We start from the raw sequence: 17,440 nt of genomic DNA, 5'->3' as shown, positions 1-17,440 counted from the left end.
CCCCCCCCCCAGTTCAGCGACCCATGCATTAACCTGCCAACAACCAATCAAAGACGCCAGGCACTGGATTGAAGGGGCGCAGTTTGCTTGGTCTGTTCTCCTACGCCGATTTTCTTCTCTCTTTTTTTTAACAATGGCGGGCGGAAAAGAAACTGGAAACTTTCTTAGACTGAAACAGGGCTGTTGAGAATCTGAGGGAGTTTCAATTCCCGACAGGGTAATTGTAGAAAGACATGTCATATCAAAATGGGTAAAGGTTTAACATCAGCACCACAATCACCCCATGCACTGAACTTATCAAGATTTGGTTGGGGAGGGGGGGGCTTAATTAATTTTTTCATTGAAATACAGCGGTAATAGGCCGATAAATTTTCACAATAATTCATTTCTAAGACTCTTCTTCCCTCTATCCTTTCTATTCCTTCCTTTTCACTATATACTTTTCAATTCTTTATTTCATTTCCATTCAAAACATAATACAAAGTAATATAACGCAATACAAATCAAGTACAATTTTATAGGGTATTCTTATTTCGTATTAAAAACAGAAAAAACAGTATAATATAGAGCATAAATGGAAATGAGGCGGGTCCACTAAAAAGCATACTTGAAAATACTTGAAAATCATGGGAGAGGAGCGGGGTGCGACCATCCTTGTGGCCCCTTATCTTGTACATGAATCGTCATCACCATTCATATTTACCACCACCACCACGATCATTATCATCAAGCATTCATCATCATCATCATCATTATAGTCACCATTGCCAAAAATCACCTTCAAGTTACACTGTGTTCTGCCCCCCCCCCCCCCGCAATTGTATTGGCCCTAAAGCATTCTGCTCTTCATAATATTTTGCAGTATCGTACTTACCCCCCCCCCCCCAATTATGTAAGCCCCTGCCATTGTTTTCTTTATTTCTTTCTCTCTCGTCCTCTTCTTCTCCCTCTTAATTTTTTTTCTCCTCTTTCATCATTCTCGTCTTCTTTCTAATCTTCTTCTTCTTTTTCTTTTCCTTCTTCTCCTCCTTCTTCTGAATTCTTCTTTTACTACTGGTTCTTATTCTCTATCATTTCCCCTAAATTACCCTCACTAGCATAACTTTACTTTCACCATTTCTCCCTTAATTCAGGTAATCAAAGAAAATATGAAAAAATAATCAAGGCATTTAAGAAATAAAAATGATTATATATTTTATAATGAAGTATATGAACGATAAGATAAATCACAACAGTTTGAGTTTACAACAAGGTTTCTAGAATTCTCCAACGTACAGTCACTATTACTTTCAATTATTTGATTTTTAATCAAACATCATATACAGTATACCTAATAAATCATATCATTTAATCGATCGTCATGGTGTATACGAGAACGACGAAAGTTCATCACTGAACCAACCCGAACCAAAACCAAATCATGGGTCATTTTGGCAGAAAGAACATCCATTGCTTCCTACGGCCCATATCCCCCTACACACTAAGGAATAAAGGCTCAAAATTGAACCCCGAAAGGTTGATGCAAAATCAGCACCCTATGGGTTCAGAAATTGAACCCATAGGGTGCTGATTTTGCATCAACCTTTCGGGGTTCAATTTGAACCTTTATTTCTTAGTGTGTATAACACATCCCGTATTATTATATTCATAAGGCGGTTGACTATATGTACTTGTAAATATATTGTGATCTGTTAACGATTGTAAAACTATTATGTACATATTACTACATAATAAAAAAACAAGCAATGTACACGTATTCAATAGAGACAAAAATAATGCTCATCGTATTATTTAACCCTATGCACTTGGGATACTTTGACGCCTGGGGGGGGGGCTGATTAAGCCTCCTTTATCAGTTTATATCAGCCGTCAATCTCGCGATCGCGACGAAAATGCGCACGAGCATTACCAAATGGCATAATCAACAAAACTGTAAGGTAAACAATAATTAATGCGAGAGATAAAAATTCGCTCTAATCAAACAAATAAGGCCAGCACAATCTGCATTCACATACTCTTTGTAGGATATGATCAATTTGATTTCTAATGTATTTTTATTTCAAAAATTCTTACGTTCTTATTTTACTTTTTCCGTCACTTTGGGTTATCTTCGATGGACATCAGGGTCTTTATTCTGACCATGAACAAGAAGAAATCAATTACATATATTCAGTAACAAGTTGAACGCCTCTGGCAGTCTCACCTGAATTACGCAATTCAATATAAACAGCGGTTATAGTCTCGCGAGACAAAAATAGAAATGATACATTTACGAAATTTGGCTAAATTAAACTGAAAGCAAAATTTGCATTAGATTTGTACACAAAGTCACGTGTTTGAGCAATTTTAGGTGTGACATGCACTTCCGACATGTTGCATAACATCGGAACCATGTACCTAAAAGGGTCAAAAATTTTGACACATAAAAAATCAGCGAGCTAGCGGCGCGGTCGATTTTTTTTTGCACAGCGGACTAATCGTAAGAAATGTTGAGGCGGGGGGGGGGGGGTGATTCAGCCATCCTATTAGGGTTAAACTCAAACACACTACTCAATTTATGCCCTTTACTCCGATTCTTCAATTAAAGCTAAATGTCATAAAATGTAAGAAAAGTTCGTAGTCGTGTTGTTCCCATTGTGACACATTTCCCTTGCGATACGGGATGTAGATTTACTTGAACAAAATACAATGGCCCTATACAAAAGACGAACGGACGATCATTTTTTTTTTAATTAAACAGGTTAAAGAAATAAACTAATAATGCCATGTCTGCCATGTCATCTTTATTATTGTTTTTGAACAGATAGCAAAGCGATCTTCAATAGATTATAAAAAAAGAGCTCTCGAATCACCCCCCCCCCCCCCTTCGAGAGAAAAAAGGATCTGAAAATATCTTTATGAAACACGGAACAAAAAATCCTTTAAAACTTAAAAGTAACTGTATCGTGCCTTGAACTATCATGACATAAGTAAATATCCGAAATAAAAACTCTAGATAAAAGCTCTAATATGTTCATCAAACTTAATCTGATTATCTGATAACCAAAAAAAATACTTTCGGCAGGAATTGGTCGAGCATATGATCATCAATCTAATACGCAATGTGACTGATCTGGAGACTTTTTCATTTTCCTTATCAAGTACTGAAATAGTTGTTTACAAATCAATGGAGTGATCAATCCGATGCTTTACTCATGAACAACATTTTGTTTAAAAAGTTACTATAATACAGACATACAAGTACAAAGGATGAATACAAAGAGGTTAATCAAGGTTTAACAAAAGATGGAATGGAACTTCGGTCGATATCTTTGGAAGTATCATACACTTGTGCATAAGAAAGCATTCTTATGCTCTGGGACAAACTCTCTCCTTGTGCCCAAGGTTCTTACAATTATGGCAGCGCAATGGAAACCAGTACCAGCAGAAGGAAACCCTGTGGCTTGGTTCTCCACAATAAGGGCAGCCATACCGTTTACGAACCACTGCCTGATTGTAGCGGATGGCCCGGCTAACCAGGACAGGGACAATGAACCTCCAGAAAAACCGGTCCATCATCATCAGGAAGGATCTTTGCCACTGTGGATCCCGTTCAATCCTCTCAAGGAACACCCCGTTGTCTTTGTAGACAAAGAAGTCGCACCAGGCCTTCCCTGTCACTGCCAGTTGCGCTTGGATCTGGTCGAAGTATGGGTGATTCCTCTTCAGTTGGACCTTACCTCTCTTGTCCCGTCTGAGGAACTTCTCGTTGAGTGGCGAAGGCTTCTCCGTTGGGGCCGTGCTTGGGCATTTGATTTCAATAAGTCCCTCGCCACAGCATTTGCAACTTACAAGACCGTCGGGTGAAGCTTCCAGAAATGACTTCCTCGGATGGAAGAACATTCCACACTCTTTGACTTCAATATCATGGTGACCTCTCTTCTGCTGATGTTCGGCATACTTTGCTCTTGCCACTGGCTCCATTTCGTAACCGCGAGCAATCTGAGGAAGATGCTTCAGGGAGCGTCCATTTCCGATAATCCTGCCAGCTAGAGCCCATGGATTTGCTCTTCGTCGATTGCCTTGAAACCCCATGAAGCGCAAGACGCCACCAACGTTAGAAGCGCCAATGCAGCCGTACCTGTATGTCGACCATAGATTGTTGTCACTTTGGCCTCGCGTAGCACACTCAATTGCATCCCTCTCTAGCCTGGTATACACCCGCAGGTCGAAGACTCCATGGTTGGAGTAAAAAATCATTCGGTCTTTCATGCTTGGAGGCAATTCATTTTTTTGACGATCGGTAACCATGATTCCGTTGATACTTCTACTCGAATTTTTTTTAAGCCCCTTGTCACGATCTCTACCAAAGTTGTCCTTTCAATCAAGGCCAAAGATATCCGGTCATTAAATCTGTATTATGAAAAAAGACAACAAAACATTTGTATTACCGGAACCGCTGAATACCATATTTACCTTTTTAGCTTCACTTTTTTAAAATATTTTATTTACGGCGAGTGGAAATAGCGCCCCCAATATATTTTTCTTATATATTTCTTTTAAACTTAGATCCTATATCATTCCTATTCCTATTTATTTTCAAAATAATTTTTAGCCTTCTATTTATTCAACACCCCCCCCCCCCTTAAAAAAGATATTTCGACAATATGAATAATGAGTGGTATACAATACATGGTATGAACATTAATGCAACTTCAGTAATTGTATTACAATAGGAATATGTGTATCGTCTTCATCGAATATAAGGTGGGGAGTATGAACACAGTCGTTCTTTAGCGTGACGTCAGACGGTCAGAGGCGGAAATTCAGATTTGCGTTTGAGTTAATTTATTGAGTTTTAGTTAATCTTTGATCAGGGGAGGGTTTGTATATTTCAAACGCATCTGCAAACAAAATTTTCAAATGCAAATGTAAACAAATATGTTTAAGTGTGCGCCAATTAACAGGCTGCTAAAACAGCTATATGAATCCAGTGACCGGGTAATCATAATTGTAAAACGTTTCAGGGGGCGGATCCAGCCTTCGCAATAGGGGGGGGGGGCAGATATTTTCAGCCATATTTTCCCCGATCGGCCGCTCGATGATTTTTTTTTGGTTTCTTTGAAGGGGTAGTCCTTATAGTTACTTCTTAGCTTTATTCTTATAAATCAACATAAATAAATAATATCATACTCCTTATTTATATAATGCGAGCGCGAAGCGCGAGCTAAATTTTTCTTTGAAATCTTTTGTATTTTTTCCTAATATTTGAACATTCTGAACAGTGTTAGTTATCCTGAAAAAAAGATGTGTATGTAACTAAATAATTACTACGAACGCGAAGCGCGCGAGCAGAAATAAATTGATGGAGATGGTACCTGTTATATACGATATGCAGTTAGCCATGAAGACATTACATATTTTAAGAATCAAATAATGCGAGCATGAAGCGCGAGCTGATTTTTTTTTGACATTTTTACCTAAAGAATGGATATTCTATGAACTTTTTGTAACTTAAACAGAATAAGTAAAAGCCTAAATAATTGATGCGAGCGCGAAGCGCGAGCGGAAATTTCGAGATTTAAACCTACTGAACGAGACACTTATTCATGTTTTGTAAATCATGAAAAGAATGAGTAACTGGGATATTCGTTACATTAATAATGCCAGCGAAAAGCGCGAGCAAAATTATATATACGTTCTGAGCTGATCAAAAAGGTACCTATTAATGACTGCTTGCACTTAGCCATTAAGACGTTGCATATTTCAACAATCAAAATAGTACGAGCGCGACATTTCTTCGTAAAGAATGGAAAATTTTAATCAATTTTTGTAATCGTGAACAGGATTGCTGTATAACTAAACAATTCATGATTTAATGCGAGCGCGAAGCGCAAGTGGAAAAAAATCGAGATTAAGACCTTCTATTCACGGTTTATAAATCATGAAAAGATTGAGTAATAAGCGATCTACGTACATCAAAAATGCGAGCACAAAGCACGAGCAGATTTTTTTTATAATGTGTTCTGAAACTGGATAATGATTTAAATTAAGAGAACAAGTTGAGTATCTGTTTTACACATATGCGCGCGTGTTTCATATTTAGATCTATAGAATCTAGGTACTCTAAATAATCTTTTATCATGAAAATCAGAGCAAGCGCGAGCTAAAACTACTTGATTATTCCGATCTGAAAAAAGGTGTTTTGACATAGGACCGGGACATGCTTAGGATGTCATCTTATGAAAATAATGACTGTCTTCCTATTCCTCTTGCTAAGCGCGAGATAAAACAAAAAGAACAATTTAATTATTGAATTAATATCTTATTCATTAATTCCTAATGAGGGCGAAAATCTGATGATAATAATGGCCTAAAACCTAGACATTTCAAGCACTTTGGTAATTATAAATATGTGCATCAGTTAATACATTGAAGCCATTAAAGTGAGCGCAAATTGCGAGCCTAAATTTTTCATACACTGTCATGACAAGGGAATCTTAAGTAGTTTGTTGTATAATCAATAGTGAGACATACGTAACTCGCCAATCAAAATGCGAGCAGGCAGCGCTAGCTGATACGTTTTTACAATTAGACCTGAAAAGGGATTTGAAAATTTAATGGAATGCACGAAAAGAAAAGATACCTGATAAATCAAAATTTACGAACGCGCAGCGCGAGCAGAAAGTTTTAATATTCATACCATAAAACTGACATTTTTAATTTTACAGAGCACTTTTTATAAATAAATTTGTAAATCACACAAAATAATGAAAGTTCGATTTCCGAGGTGAAATAGGTTTTGAATATTGACTTCCAAACTTGATATTTGAACTCCATATTGAATAAGATATGAAAATCATCTATATAACCATGATAACAGGCAATGCGAGCTCGAAGCGCGAGCGAAAATTTTATATTGACATGAAAGATTCTTTTTATTTTCAAGTCTTCCCCTCATCTTATTCTATTCAATCGTCTTCCTCCTTTTCTTTTTTCTCCTCTCTTTTCCCTCATTTTTCCCCTTTCTTTCTTTTTTTCTTGCTCCGCCAATAGGGGAGCCGGGCCCCTCGTGCCTCCCCCTCCTTGATCCGCCTAAAGTTGCGCTTTGAACAGACGTGGATTGAGATTGCGCTAGTCTAGATATAAGCCAATTATCATTGAATGCGTTTTCCCTCCCAAACACCGTGGAGCGTGAGGGGAGGAACGGGGTACATTCTGCATTGCATAGAATTTTCACATCATTTCAGAAACAAGTCTTTCATGAAAGAATAATGAATCGTCAATATCATTTGAAAGCAAGCTTGACATTCAACCGCTAGATCGTCTTTCACCCCGTTCACACTCAGACACAAAGTATTACACTCATTCATGACTAAACCAAAGAATTGTAGAGCTTCCTTCAAACGGGGAAGGTCGCCCTGCAAATTGCTTTTCATGGAAACCGGGGGGGGGGGGGGTGCGAAGGAAGTTTGAAAAAAAAAGAGGTCCGATTGTTTTTTGTTTGTTTTTTTCGTACATACTTAAGTCCTTGTCCACGCGGAGTCATGAGCAGTTTTCATGGCTCTCATTTTCTATTGCACTATAAATTGTATCAATTTGTAGCGATTTTCAATCTCACGTGGTCTAGAAAGAATGATGAACCTTTGTCATGCATGGCAACTTGAGTGTGATTTGTGCTATGCTCGTAAAAAATAACCTACAAGTTTGTTGAAGTGTGGATAAAAAGGGTCTGTGCGTGCAGACTACTAAATGACAATCCAGCTAAGCTAGTCACCCCCTCCGGACTCCCAAAAATGTAGGTAAGAACAGAGAGTTCAGCGTCAATGGTCCATTGTTCTTATTGGTTGCATGGATACATTGCGTGCATCACCGCATATTCCGGTTCTTACCTACATGTTTGGGAGTCCGGAGGGGGTAGTCTGCAGGCACAGACCCTCATTGGAACTTTGATCAACAAGTGTGCCTCCGCGCAGAGACTAGCACTACAAAACTTGCTGTTCCAATACAGAGACTGAGCGAGAGAGCCTTCAGTACACAAGGCATGAGTAGGCTGCACATTCAGACCCTTATTTCGAGTGATGGGTTTGCCCAGCAGACTACGGAGGGGGTGACTAGATTAGCTGGGTTGTCATTTAGTAGTGGGCTACTGGCATTTGACCATTTGATGGGAGCGAAAAGTTCATTTCACTTCGAAGCCATGGCCTTACGCAGGGGCCGGGGGGGGGGGGAGGAAAAATCACCAAAAGTGTGCAAGAAATTTCACTTTTACAAAATATGAAAAAGGGTCACAATGGCTAGTATTTTAGTAATACAGTGCGATGTGAAATGTACGGATTCATGAAGCAAGGTGAATTTACATGACCAGCTATCTGATATTTTCTTCTTCACCCATCAACAGGACAACATTAACCACATCGTCATCATCATCACCATGATCATCATCTCATCATCACTCACCATCATCTTTTACAATAGGCAACACCACCATCATCATCAACATCAGTCACCGCTATGTCTCCATATGCCTGTCTGTCCGTTCTCTCCATCTCTCTACTGGAACCGCCTCCTGCCCCCTCCCCCTTCTTGTGTGTCACCATGGAGATGGTGTTACCAACACTGTAAAAAAAGGAAACGCTAATTTAGCACTTACAGTGCTTGTAATAGGGACTGTACTATACTAGTGCTAATTTTCTAGTTCAAATTTAAACTAGAAAATCAACACTCGTAGTGCAGTCACTATCACAAGCACTGTAAGTGCTAAATTAGCGTCTCATTTTTTAGTGTTGGTAACACCATTCTATCTCCATAAAGTGGTAAATTAGAACTTCATTTTTTTACAGTGCATTAATCATATGCATGAGTCAAGGGGGAAATGGTTTCTTATTCACTGACATGAATAATGCTCGAATTAGCAAGGTTTCATGAATGCTGGACATAAATACTTTCACTCTTCCATTTACCGAGATAATAACTTGAATTCCTTTCAAATTCGCTGTCTTCGGGGAAAAGTATGACGCTGGACGTTTATGTGGTAAAGGTTTACCACGACCACTGATAGCATATTATTATATATAGAGAGAGAAAAAAACACTATGAACACTGAAGCAAACAACCTGTCCAAAAATGAAATCTGGTTCGACACAATAGCGTTCTCCCTTCAATGTTCTCGGAAAGCCACTTTTTGGGGAGGGGGGGGGGGGAGATGAGTCATCAATTTTCAAAAAGAATCCATCATACCTTTAAAGAAACCAGATGAAAAAAAAACATCTCTCATCAACTCTGACCGTGCTGACTTTGAGTAAAAATATGAACAGTGGCGGCACTAATGCCAAAAAGAAAGGTCGTTGCCGTTATCCATTTTCTTTTTAGTTTTTGGAGAAAACATGAATAAAATTGTTTCATGTATACATAGTTTGCACATTGAATATTCAGTATGGGGGCAAGCGTAGAACTCACCAAAATAATGCAAATTTAAAAAAAATCAGAACGTCATTATTCCTTTTCCTGTTTTGCTCAAAGTTTCATTGCTATGTTTTTCTGATTTTTCTGTATCCGTTCAAATACCCCCAAGGACCCCGTTAACCATTAGGTAGTAAATCAACGTAGGTACTACACCCCCCCCCCCCCCCTCATACACATACCTTAGTCTCAGAAAGCCAAATTTTGTTTATAATGAGTCAAACGTGAAAAAGAGGAAAATAACAAACCACACGTGATAAAATAGTAGAGAGAAGAAAGAAAGGAAAAAAAGAGAATTCCTGTTGACTTGAATAGCAGATATCAAGTGATTGCATTTCATTCAATATTGAAATCAACATTGCATGTGGAAAGGAATTATTCTCTATATGTTTTTAAACTGCCTTCCCCATGGTTCCTCGAAAGCGAAAACATCTCATTTTGGTGTTATCCTCTAATCAGTGCAGTTTTTTTTTTCCAATCGCAATGCTCCTATTTCAAGTAGGTCCATGTTTCAAACATGGAGCTATTAAACGTAAATAGCTCCATGTTTCAACGAACAAAATAAACCACTGTCCAATTATTAGCTACAAAGGAGGCCTATACGAGCGATTAGCCGGGTAATTACGCAGACAGGATTAAACTAGGTAGAATTGCCATAAACCGGGCTGAAACGAGAATGAGGCGAGGGTGAGATCAACAACAATAGGGTGCTTCTTCGACCCCCTTTATAAAGTTAGGCGTAAGCCTTATGTTAATCAAGTGACAAGACTGGTAAATTAGCTGTGATAATTGATACTTTGTAAACATGTATTCTATTTCTTCCCCTTCCCCAAATATGAAAGCGACTTCTTCCCCTTATTTTCTTTCTCATCGTATTTTAGTGCTCTGATTTTGTTTTTCTTCTGTTGTAAATATGAGTCAAATTTTGATTCCAACATAACATTATTTTCTCTGCAACGTTGACCAAAGGCTGGGTTTATACAATGTAGGCCCTACTTGCAGGGTGTGTATCAAATCAGTATGAAAACAGGATTGAGGGGGGGGGGGGGGGGGGGGGGGTTGAAATTGAAACCTTAAACATTTACTATATTGTACAGAAGTGAGTGTACTACTCTTTTAAACACAAGTTCCCAACAGTTACATACCGGGAACATGCATATCATCGGTTGAAATTCAGTATGCCTGCCATTGGGTTCAGATGCTCAGGGGGGGGGGGGGGGGGTGCGGGGTGCAGCGAGGTTGTGTTATTTATCAGGGGATACATGCGCAGAACGCTAATTTTGCAATTTCTTGAATACATGAAAATGCGTAAATATTAAATAGTACACTCTGTACTTTGGAATATTGCCCACAAAATAATAACAATTATGCCTACTGCCCATAATGATTTAATAATAATAATAATGTGACTTATAAAGCGCCAAATACACTATGTAGAGTGTTCAAGGCGCATAAACGGCAAAAAGTTAAATAAAAAAAAATTGAAGATTTTTGAAAGATTCGACCGACAGAGGTATACAGTTTTTATGTCTTCAGGATGGCTATTCCACAAAGTGAAAGGACAAGTTCAGCCCAACAAATCTTCATTTGATGAAAAAGAGAAAAAAAATCAAATCGACAAGCATGACACTGATATTTAATCATGACAAGTAGGAAAATGAGAAAAATAAAACAAATTCATATTTTATATAATGAAATACAAAAGAAATAGTGAGTGGGTTGTATGATCAGTCCCCTTCTTTGCACGAGGATGTCCATAGAAAGTGTCATAATGGTTATGTCTTCTTTCACATCCAATTTTGATGGAGTTTTCAGTCTTAGAGCTGCTTATGCTTGTTCTATATTCTCCTATTTTATCAAAATAATGTTTTGTTACTGGGGTGGACGTGCCCTTAGTGTAAATGTTGAGCAATAATATATATAGAGGCATAGCCTCTAGATTATGTCGAGTAAAGAATTATTCAATGTTCAATTAGCAAAAATAAATAATTAGATCACAAAAAACTCCAGTTTTACCCACATGATAGTATCAGGTCTATAGATAAGTTAAAATAATAATAATAATAATAATAGATCTAAATGATTACGAGTATGACCAACAATGATGGCCCAGCCCGGCCCAGCAGGAACGACTGGCAAGATTGCCCCCCCCCCCCGATATTGTTCGATATTCTCCTATTTTATCAAAATAACGTTTTGTTTTACTGGGGTGGACGTGCCCTTAAAGTAAATGTTGAGCAATAATATGAAGTGTGATATAGAGGCATAGCCTCTAGATTATGTCGAGTAAAGAATTATTCAATGTTCAATCAGCTAAAAATAATTAGATCACAAAAAAACTCCAGTTTTACCCACATGATAGTATCAGGCCTATAGATAAGTTAAAATAATAATAATGATAATAGATAATAATGATAATAGATCTAAACGATTACGAGTATGACCCACAATGATGGCACAGCCCGGCCCAGCAGGAACGACTGGCATGACTGCCCCCCCCCCCCCCCCGACTGACAGAGCCAAGGCATGCCAACTTAAAATCATAAAATAAATTAGATCAATTATATCACAAAATAATAATGTTATCAAAATGCACACACAAAAAGAGCCAAAGCATGGCCTTCCAAAGAGTTTGGTGGCCTACATACATTTTAATACATCATCATTCGCCACTATATTTGTCATTCTCGGATCCAAACGTATGCACGCATCAGCAAAGTTATAAACTCAATTGTTGTGGTAAGCCATGCCATGTCGATGAAGATCGCTGGGTGCCCCTCTCTCTCTCAGCCTCTTGCATGTTTGACAACGACACTGACACATCAACACAACAAAATTAACAATTGAGGGATAGTAGGCCTACTTACCGTCTGAACTTGAATATTGATATGATGATTCCGGCCAACTATCACTGAAAAGGCAGGCGGATATCTGGCGTAGCAGTAATTTCCAGACGAGAGAGCTAGTTACTTAGTGTAGCGCAGAAAGAATGGATGCATCAACTGTGATTCAAACGTAAACCACGTGGAATAGGCTAGGCCTAATCGAAAGTTTCACAACATAAACGCGAAAGCGACTTGCATAGAGCGCATGCGCTAGCTGTTAATACCCGAACGGTACGAACTTGATCCGATAAGACGAGTGTTTAGGCGTGTCTGCCTATATTAGCCTACACAGCAAAAACTGTGGTGTTAACTGGTGTACATAGAGGACCACACCAGTTAGATTTACAGTGTTAGTTTAACACATATAGGTGTTATTAAAACACCTTTGGATGTTACATGTACACTCGTTGGTGTTGTGTTCATAGGGTGTAACCAGGGTGTGCAACTGGTGTCAGTTTTAACACCACAGTTTTACAGTGTATATCTTTTTCCCTGGACGGGATTTTAATTTCTTTCTTTTCTTAGATCGTAGAGCCGTAAACATTGCGTTGGACTTCCGTTTTAAACGGTTTCGCATCTAGCTAGCAAAATGAATGGACGTGTGTGAGCATGTGAACGAGTGATATGCTTAATGAAATAATTATTAAAAAAAAACTAACAAACAAACAAAACTCTCATCTGGGTACCGTTTCATCAATCATTTTTGTCCGACAAGTTGTCAGATCTGACATCTTATCTTGATTCTGATTGGCTGAGAGGCACTGTTACTATGGTAACTGTCGGTTAAAATGGGACATGTCGGATAAAACGTCCGACAAGTCCTTTCATGAAACGCCCCCTGATATTTGGAGAAATCGGGTGATGCCAAACAACCATTCATTTCTTATGTTTTGTTAATTAAAGGGTTTTCCGGGCTTAAAAATAAAGTAGGGGGCCTACAATTCATCGAGCTAAATGCTGGATATATTTGTTCGTGACTATAAGATTGGTAATTACTTAACAAGTGGGTGCAATGCAGGTGCGGGTGCTTTAGATATAGCTGTAGAATTTATATTTTTCATTTAATTCATAGTGGTTAATAAGGATTAATTTGAAGTATGGGATGAATAAGATTGAATTATATTTCTTTTAAGAGTTGATTTTAACGAGTATTAAGTGGAACAAGATTTAATATTGTCTGCAAGATTATTCGAAATGTCTGGACCATGATGCCGAATTGATTTAGAGCCAGAGGTAAGTAACAGTCTGGGGTTTGTGAGAGGAAAGTTTCCAGATGTACGAGTTGGGTATAATTATAGGTATGGATAGAACTATTGGACTTAAACATGTCATCAAAAGACGATGGAGTAGATTATTGATATACTTAAACATAATGACTAGCTACTTGAAAAGTATAAAAGTCGGCAACTTTTAGTGGTTCATCCTCCAACGTTCACAGCATAAGTCTTACAAATCTCTCATTACAAACCATAACGCACCAAAAAAAACCAAAATACACGTGATTGAGTAGCCTCGACTGATTGGGATTAGCCTGCCAAGCTACTAGCACGATCGAGCCGGCGAGGTCTTTATTCAGTAATATCAAATAATCAATACATTTGACAACACAGTTGTCATAAAAATAAGATATGTCACAAACGCGAAAACAAACCAATTGCTTCTTCAGTATGTGTTTTAAGGTACATCATCTTCGTAGGTTTTGTCCTTTTTAATCCTAACACGGGAAATTTGACTCTAACATTTCCCTATCCTATTAGCCCGGGCTGAAAAAACAGAGATAAAAAACTAATAAGCGCAAAAACTCTGAAAAACCCTAGGCTATTACAAACGTTGTTACCAGACATAAAACGAAATAATGGATTCTTAAAATATTAACTCGGGTAACTAATTGGTCTTTTTAAAAAAAGACGTGCTAGTACTATGCTGTAGAAGGCTAGAATGATCCTCGGCGTTCTCTACGCCCAACTCAAGAATCTACTTCTTTTCATATACAAATTACCCTATACGTCACATTCAAATTACCCAACGTCGTCAAGACCGCTACGCTTGCCTGACTTAGCATTCATACGTTGCCGTCTAAACAAAATTTACCAGCTATACTCCGTAACGCTGGAAAATAAATGTTCATCCTCCAACGTTCACAGCATAAGTCTTACAAATCTCTCATTACAAACCATAACGCACCAAAAAAACCAAAATACACGTTATTTTGGGATTAGCCTGCCAAGCTACTAGAATAAACTACAAAGAAGGGCGGTATTTACATTTAACTTCATTAAATGTATATGGACCTAATTTTGACCAGTTACGAAAATTAGAGCATATATATGTGCTCGTGTCATGTGATGACGTATTCAAAAACTGATAAAATTCTAATTTGTTAAATAATTGAAATATTGATGAGCGATAGAAGCTGTTACATTAAAAATTTAAACTATTCTGAATCGAAAGTAATTCATACATTCCATATAAGGCCTTTTATTATCATTGTCATATCCAACCTGAGCTTCGAACGTAGGTTAGTCTCAAATGGAATGCAAGATACAATAAATAAAGATATTATTCCTCAATTTGGAGAAATCAATATTTATAATAGATGTACCACATTACAAACCAAGAGCTTTCGATACAGATAATCTATCCTGTAAGCTATCCTCTACGTAGCCGTCTTTGGCTCTCTCACCTTTCCACCTACCATGTCTTTTCCAGACCCTGTCATTCACCTTGCTCCTTGCGGCGGCTGTGGCCCCGCTAGCTCTCAAGGAGTGTAGACCAATTTTAGCGTCTTCACTACTCACTTCCTTCAAACGAGCTACTACTGTTTCTCGTGTTCTAGTATAACTCATTGATTTATTTTTATGTATCAAGAACTTTCCTCTCCGGTTACCGTAAGCGGGCTTAAATAAAAAATGATCTGAGGCAGAATTAATCCCTGTGCTAAACATATATCTCTTCAAGATACTGACAGGGCATGCGTTTGTTTGCCCTTTACTTATAACTACCTCGTCTCCTTTTCTGTATTGATCAGTTTTACTTTTACAAATTTTTACAGACATATAATCATCGAAGAAGGTAATATCATTACACTTGAGTGATCGCGCTTCGTCGAATCTGAAGAATCCGCTGTAACAAAGTGTGATAAATGCGAGATCTCTCAGAACGAGAATGTCTTGTGTATCTTTTTATACTTGTCGCAAAGGTTGACTATCTGCTCATTCGTTAAGATGTCCTTCTTCGTCGTTTTCGTGTAACTTTTTCTCTTAGCGGCTTCCACCAAATGAACTACAAAGCCATTGGTCGTTGGATCGGCTAAACCCTTCAGTTTATGTGCCCATTTGATGGCGTATAAAGCGCCTTGGATAACTGTTGAGGACTTACAGGCGTCAATCAAACTAGTTAAATATAAAGCAATGTGTATAGGTTCAGCAGGTAGCGCCCTCTTGCCCTCAGCGTTGATAAATTCTTCGAACTTTTTGAAACTACAGAAGTAATTGTTGGTTGTACCTTCACTCCTGGAGTCGACTAGATATCTGCTAATCTCAGCAGCTTGCCCGAAGCCCCAGAAGCCAACACTTCGTTTTTTATTGATGTTCGTAGTCCTAAACCTGCAAAAAATGAATAAGAATGTCTAAAACGTAATTTCAAAGCAACCATGGAAAACCGTTGTCCCACGGAACCAAAAATACCGTTGTTTCCCTTTCCTTTCATAATTTCTTGACATGGAAATACATAACTTTCTTTCACGAATTGAACAAATGTTCCTCCTTGGTAAATTTTGGGCCAGAATGGAGCAGATTCCCACACAGGAACAATTAAGGTACCCTCTGCCCTTTCTTTCACTATTTTTCCAATTGCTCTGGCAGCTAAACGAGGTGGAGGGACCCACCAATTGATTTCATTAGCCCAGGACTGTTTGAAAGCATCAACACCTTCTGTACTGGAGCATCCCCATCTCGAATTAAATCGACTGCATTTTGCATGGTAATCACATGAAAATCTGTCGACCAAACGTGGTCCCCATACTTGGTTCAGATATTGAAATACATCATAGCTAATGCCCCAGTCATCACTGTCTGATATCCTACTAAGACTGTCTGCCATAACATTCATTTCTCTTGGAATCCAAACCATATCTATGCCCAATCCATAAAGATCGCATGTATCATGTATCTCGATTGCTATCTCTTGCAGTTGTACATTCTTACTGCCTCTCTGAACTATGCTAGTAACGTTTTTGTTGTCTGTGTAACAACGAATATCCTGCCCTTCCAGACACGGACCGACTGATTTCAGAGCTCTATTTAACGCTTCGATTTCTCTCCATGAAGAACTATATTTCATTTCGGAGTCTGTCCATGAACCGACCACTTCCAGGTCTGGTATTTCACTAACATACGCCCCGAATCCAGTGCCCGACGCATCGGTGAATAAACAGCAATTACATGACTTTACTCGTGAAATTGATACACCGTTAAGCTAGCCTGTCTAAGTGTTTATACCAGAACAATAATTCTGTAACCGCTTCTCCTGTAACTAATACGGGGGCGTTCCAAGAGGCTCGGTTATTGATGCACTTAAATATTTCTTTTGATTTCAATTGAACTATTGTACCAATTGCCGGTTGCATAGAAATTATCTGGCCTGTTACGCTGGCCAAAGTTCGAACTGGTATTATATATTTTCCTTTTTGGATTTTCGTTAAGACATCTTCAATTACTTTTTGCATTTTTGCATCCTTGTTTCTGTAATGTAAACATCTCCCTCGTGAAAATCCCAAAACATACCTAGCCATGTCGCTTTATTCTGGGGAAACCAATCGCACTTGGTCTCAGCTAAAACAAATCCCAGCTTATTTAGATCGGCCTTGATTTGTCTGCTCATTTCGTTTGCAACTTTCATGTCACTACAACCAGCAATCCCATCGTCTAAGAACATGACAACCTTCTTTCCTTGTGACCTCCAATAAGTAACTGGTACTCTGGTTAATTTTGTGAAGATGTAACCAGCAGTAGATATACCGAAGGGTAAAACATTAAAGACAAAGTATCTCTTCTGACCATGGAACTCCCAACAAAAACCTAAATATTTCCTATGTTCTTCAAAAATCTCCACAT

The 17,440-nt window shown here is 38.3% G+C and overlaps 2 protein-coding genes across 2 annotated transcripts; both read right to left on the bottom strand.

Moving 5' to 3' along the window:
- Positions 1 to 1,823: 1,823 nt before the first annotated feature.
- LOC121405866 lies at positions 1,824 to 12,501 on the bottom strand. The gene is made up of 2 exons (XM_041596838.1): positions 12,309 to 12,501; positions 1,824 to 4,392 (listed from the first exon to the last, which is right to left on the bottom strand). The coding sequence occupies exon 2, from the start codon at positions 4,288 to 4,290 to the stop codon at positions 3,349 to 3,351; it is 942 nt and encodes a 313-aa protein (XP_041452772.1). The 5' UTR covers positions 4,291 to 4,392; positions 12,309 to 12,501; the 3' UTR covers positions 1,824 to 3,348.
- A 2,979-nt stretch (positions 12,502 to 15,480) lies between these two features.
- Positions 15,481 to 17,118, bottom strand: LOC121406245. The gene is made up of 2 exons (XM_041597263.1): positions 17,111 to 17,118; positions 15,481 to 15,931 (listed from the first exon to the last, which is right to left on the bottom strand). The coding sequence occupies exons 1-2, from the start codon at positions 17,116 to 17,118 to the stop codon at positions 15,481 to 15,483; spliced, it is 459 nt and encodes a 152-aa protein (XP_041453197.1).
- Positions 17,119 to 17,440: the final 322 nt, after the last annotated feature.

The sequence above is a fragment of the Lytechinus variegatus genome, chromosome 19 (assembly GCF_018143015.1).
Source record: "Lytechinus variegatus isolate NC3 chromosome 19, Lvar_3.0, whole genome shotgun sequence".
In the NCBI taxonomy this organism is placed as follows: Eukaryota; Metazoa; Echinodermata; class Echinoidea; order Temnopleuroida; family Toxopneustidae; genus Lytechinus; species Lytechinus variegatus.
Note: the sequence above shows the minus strand (reverse complement) of the source record. Positions and strands in the feature narration are given on the sequence as shown.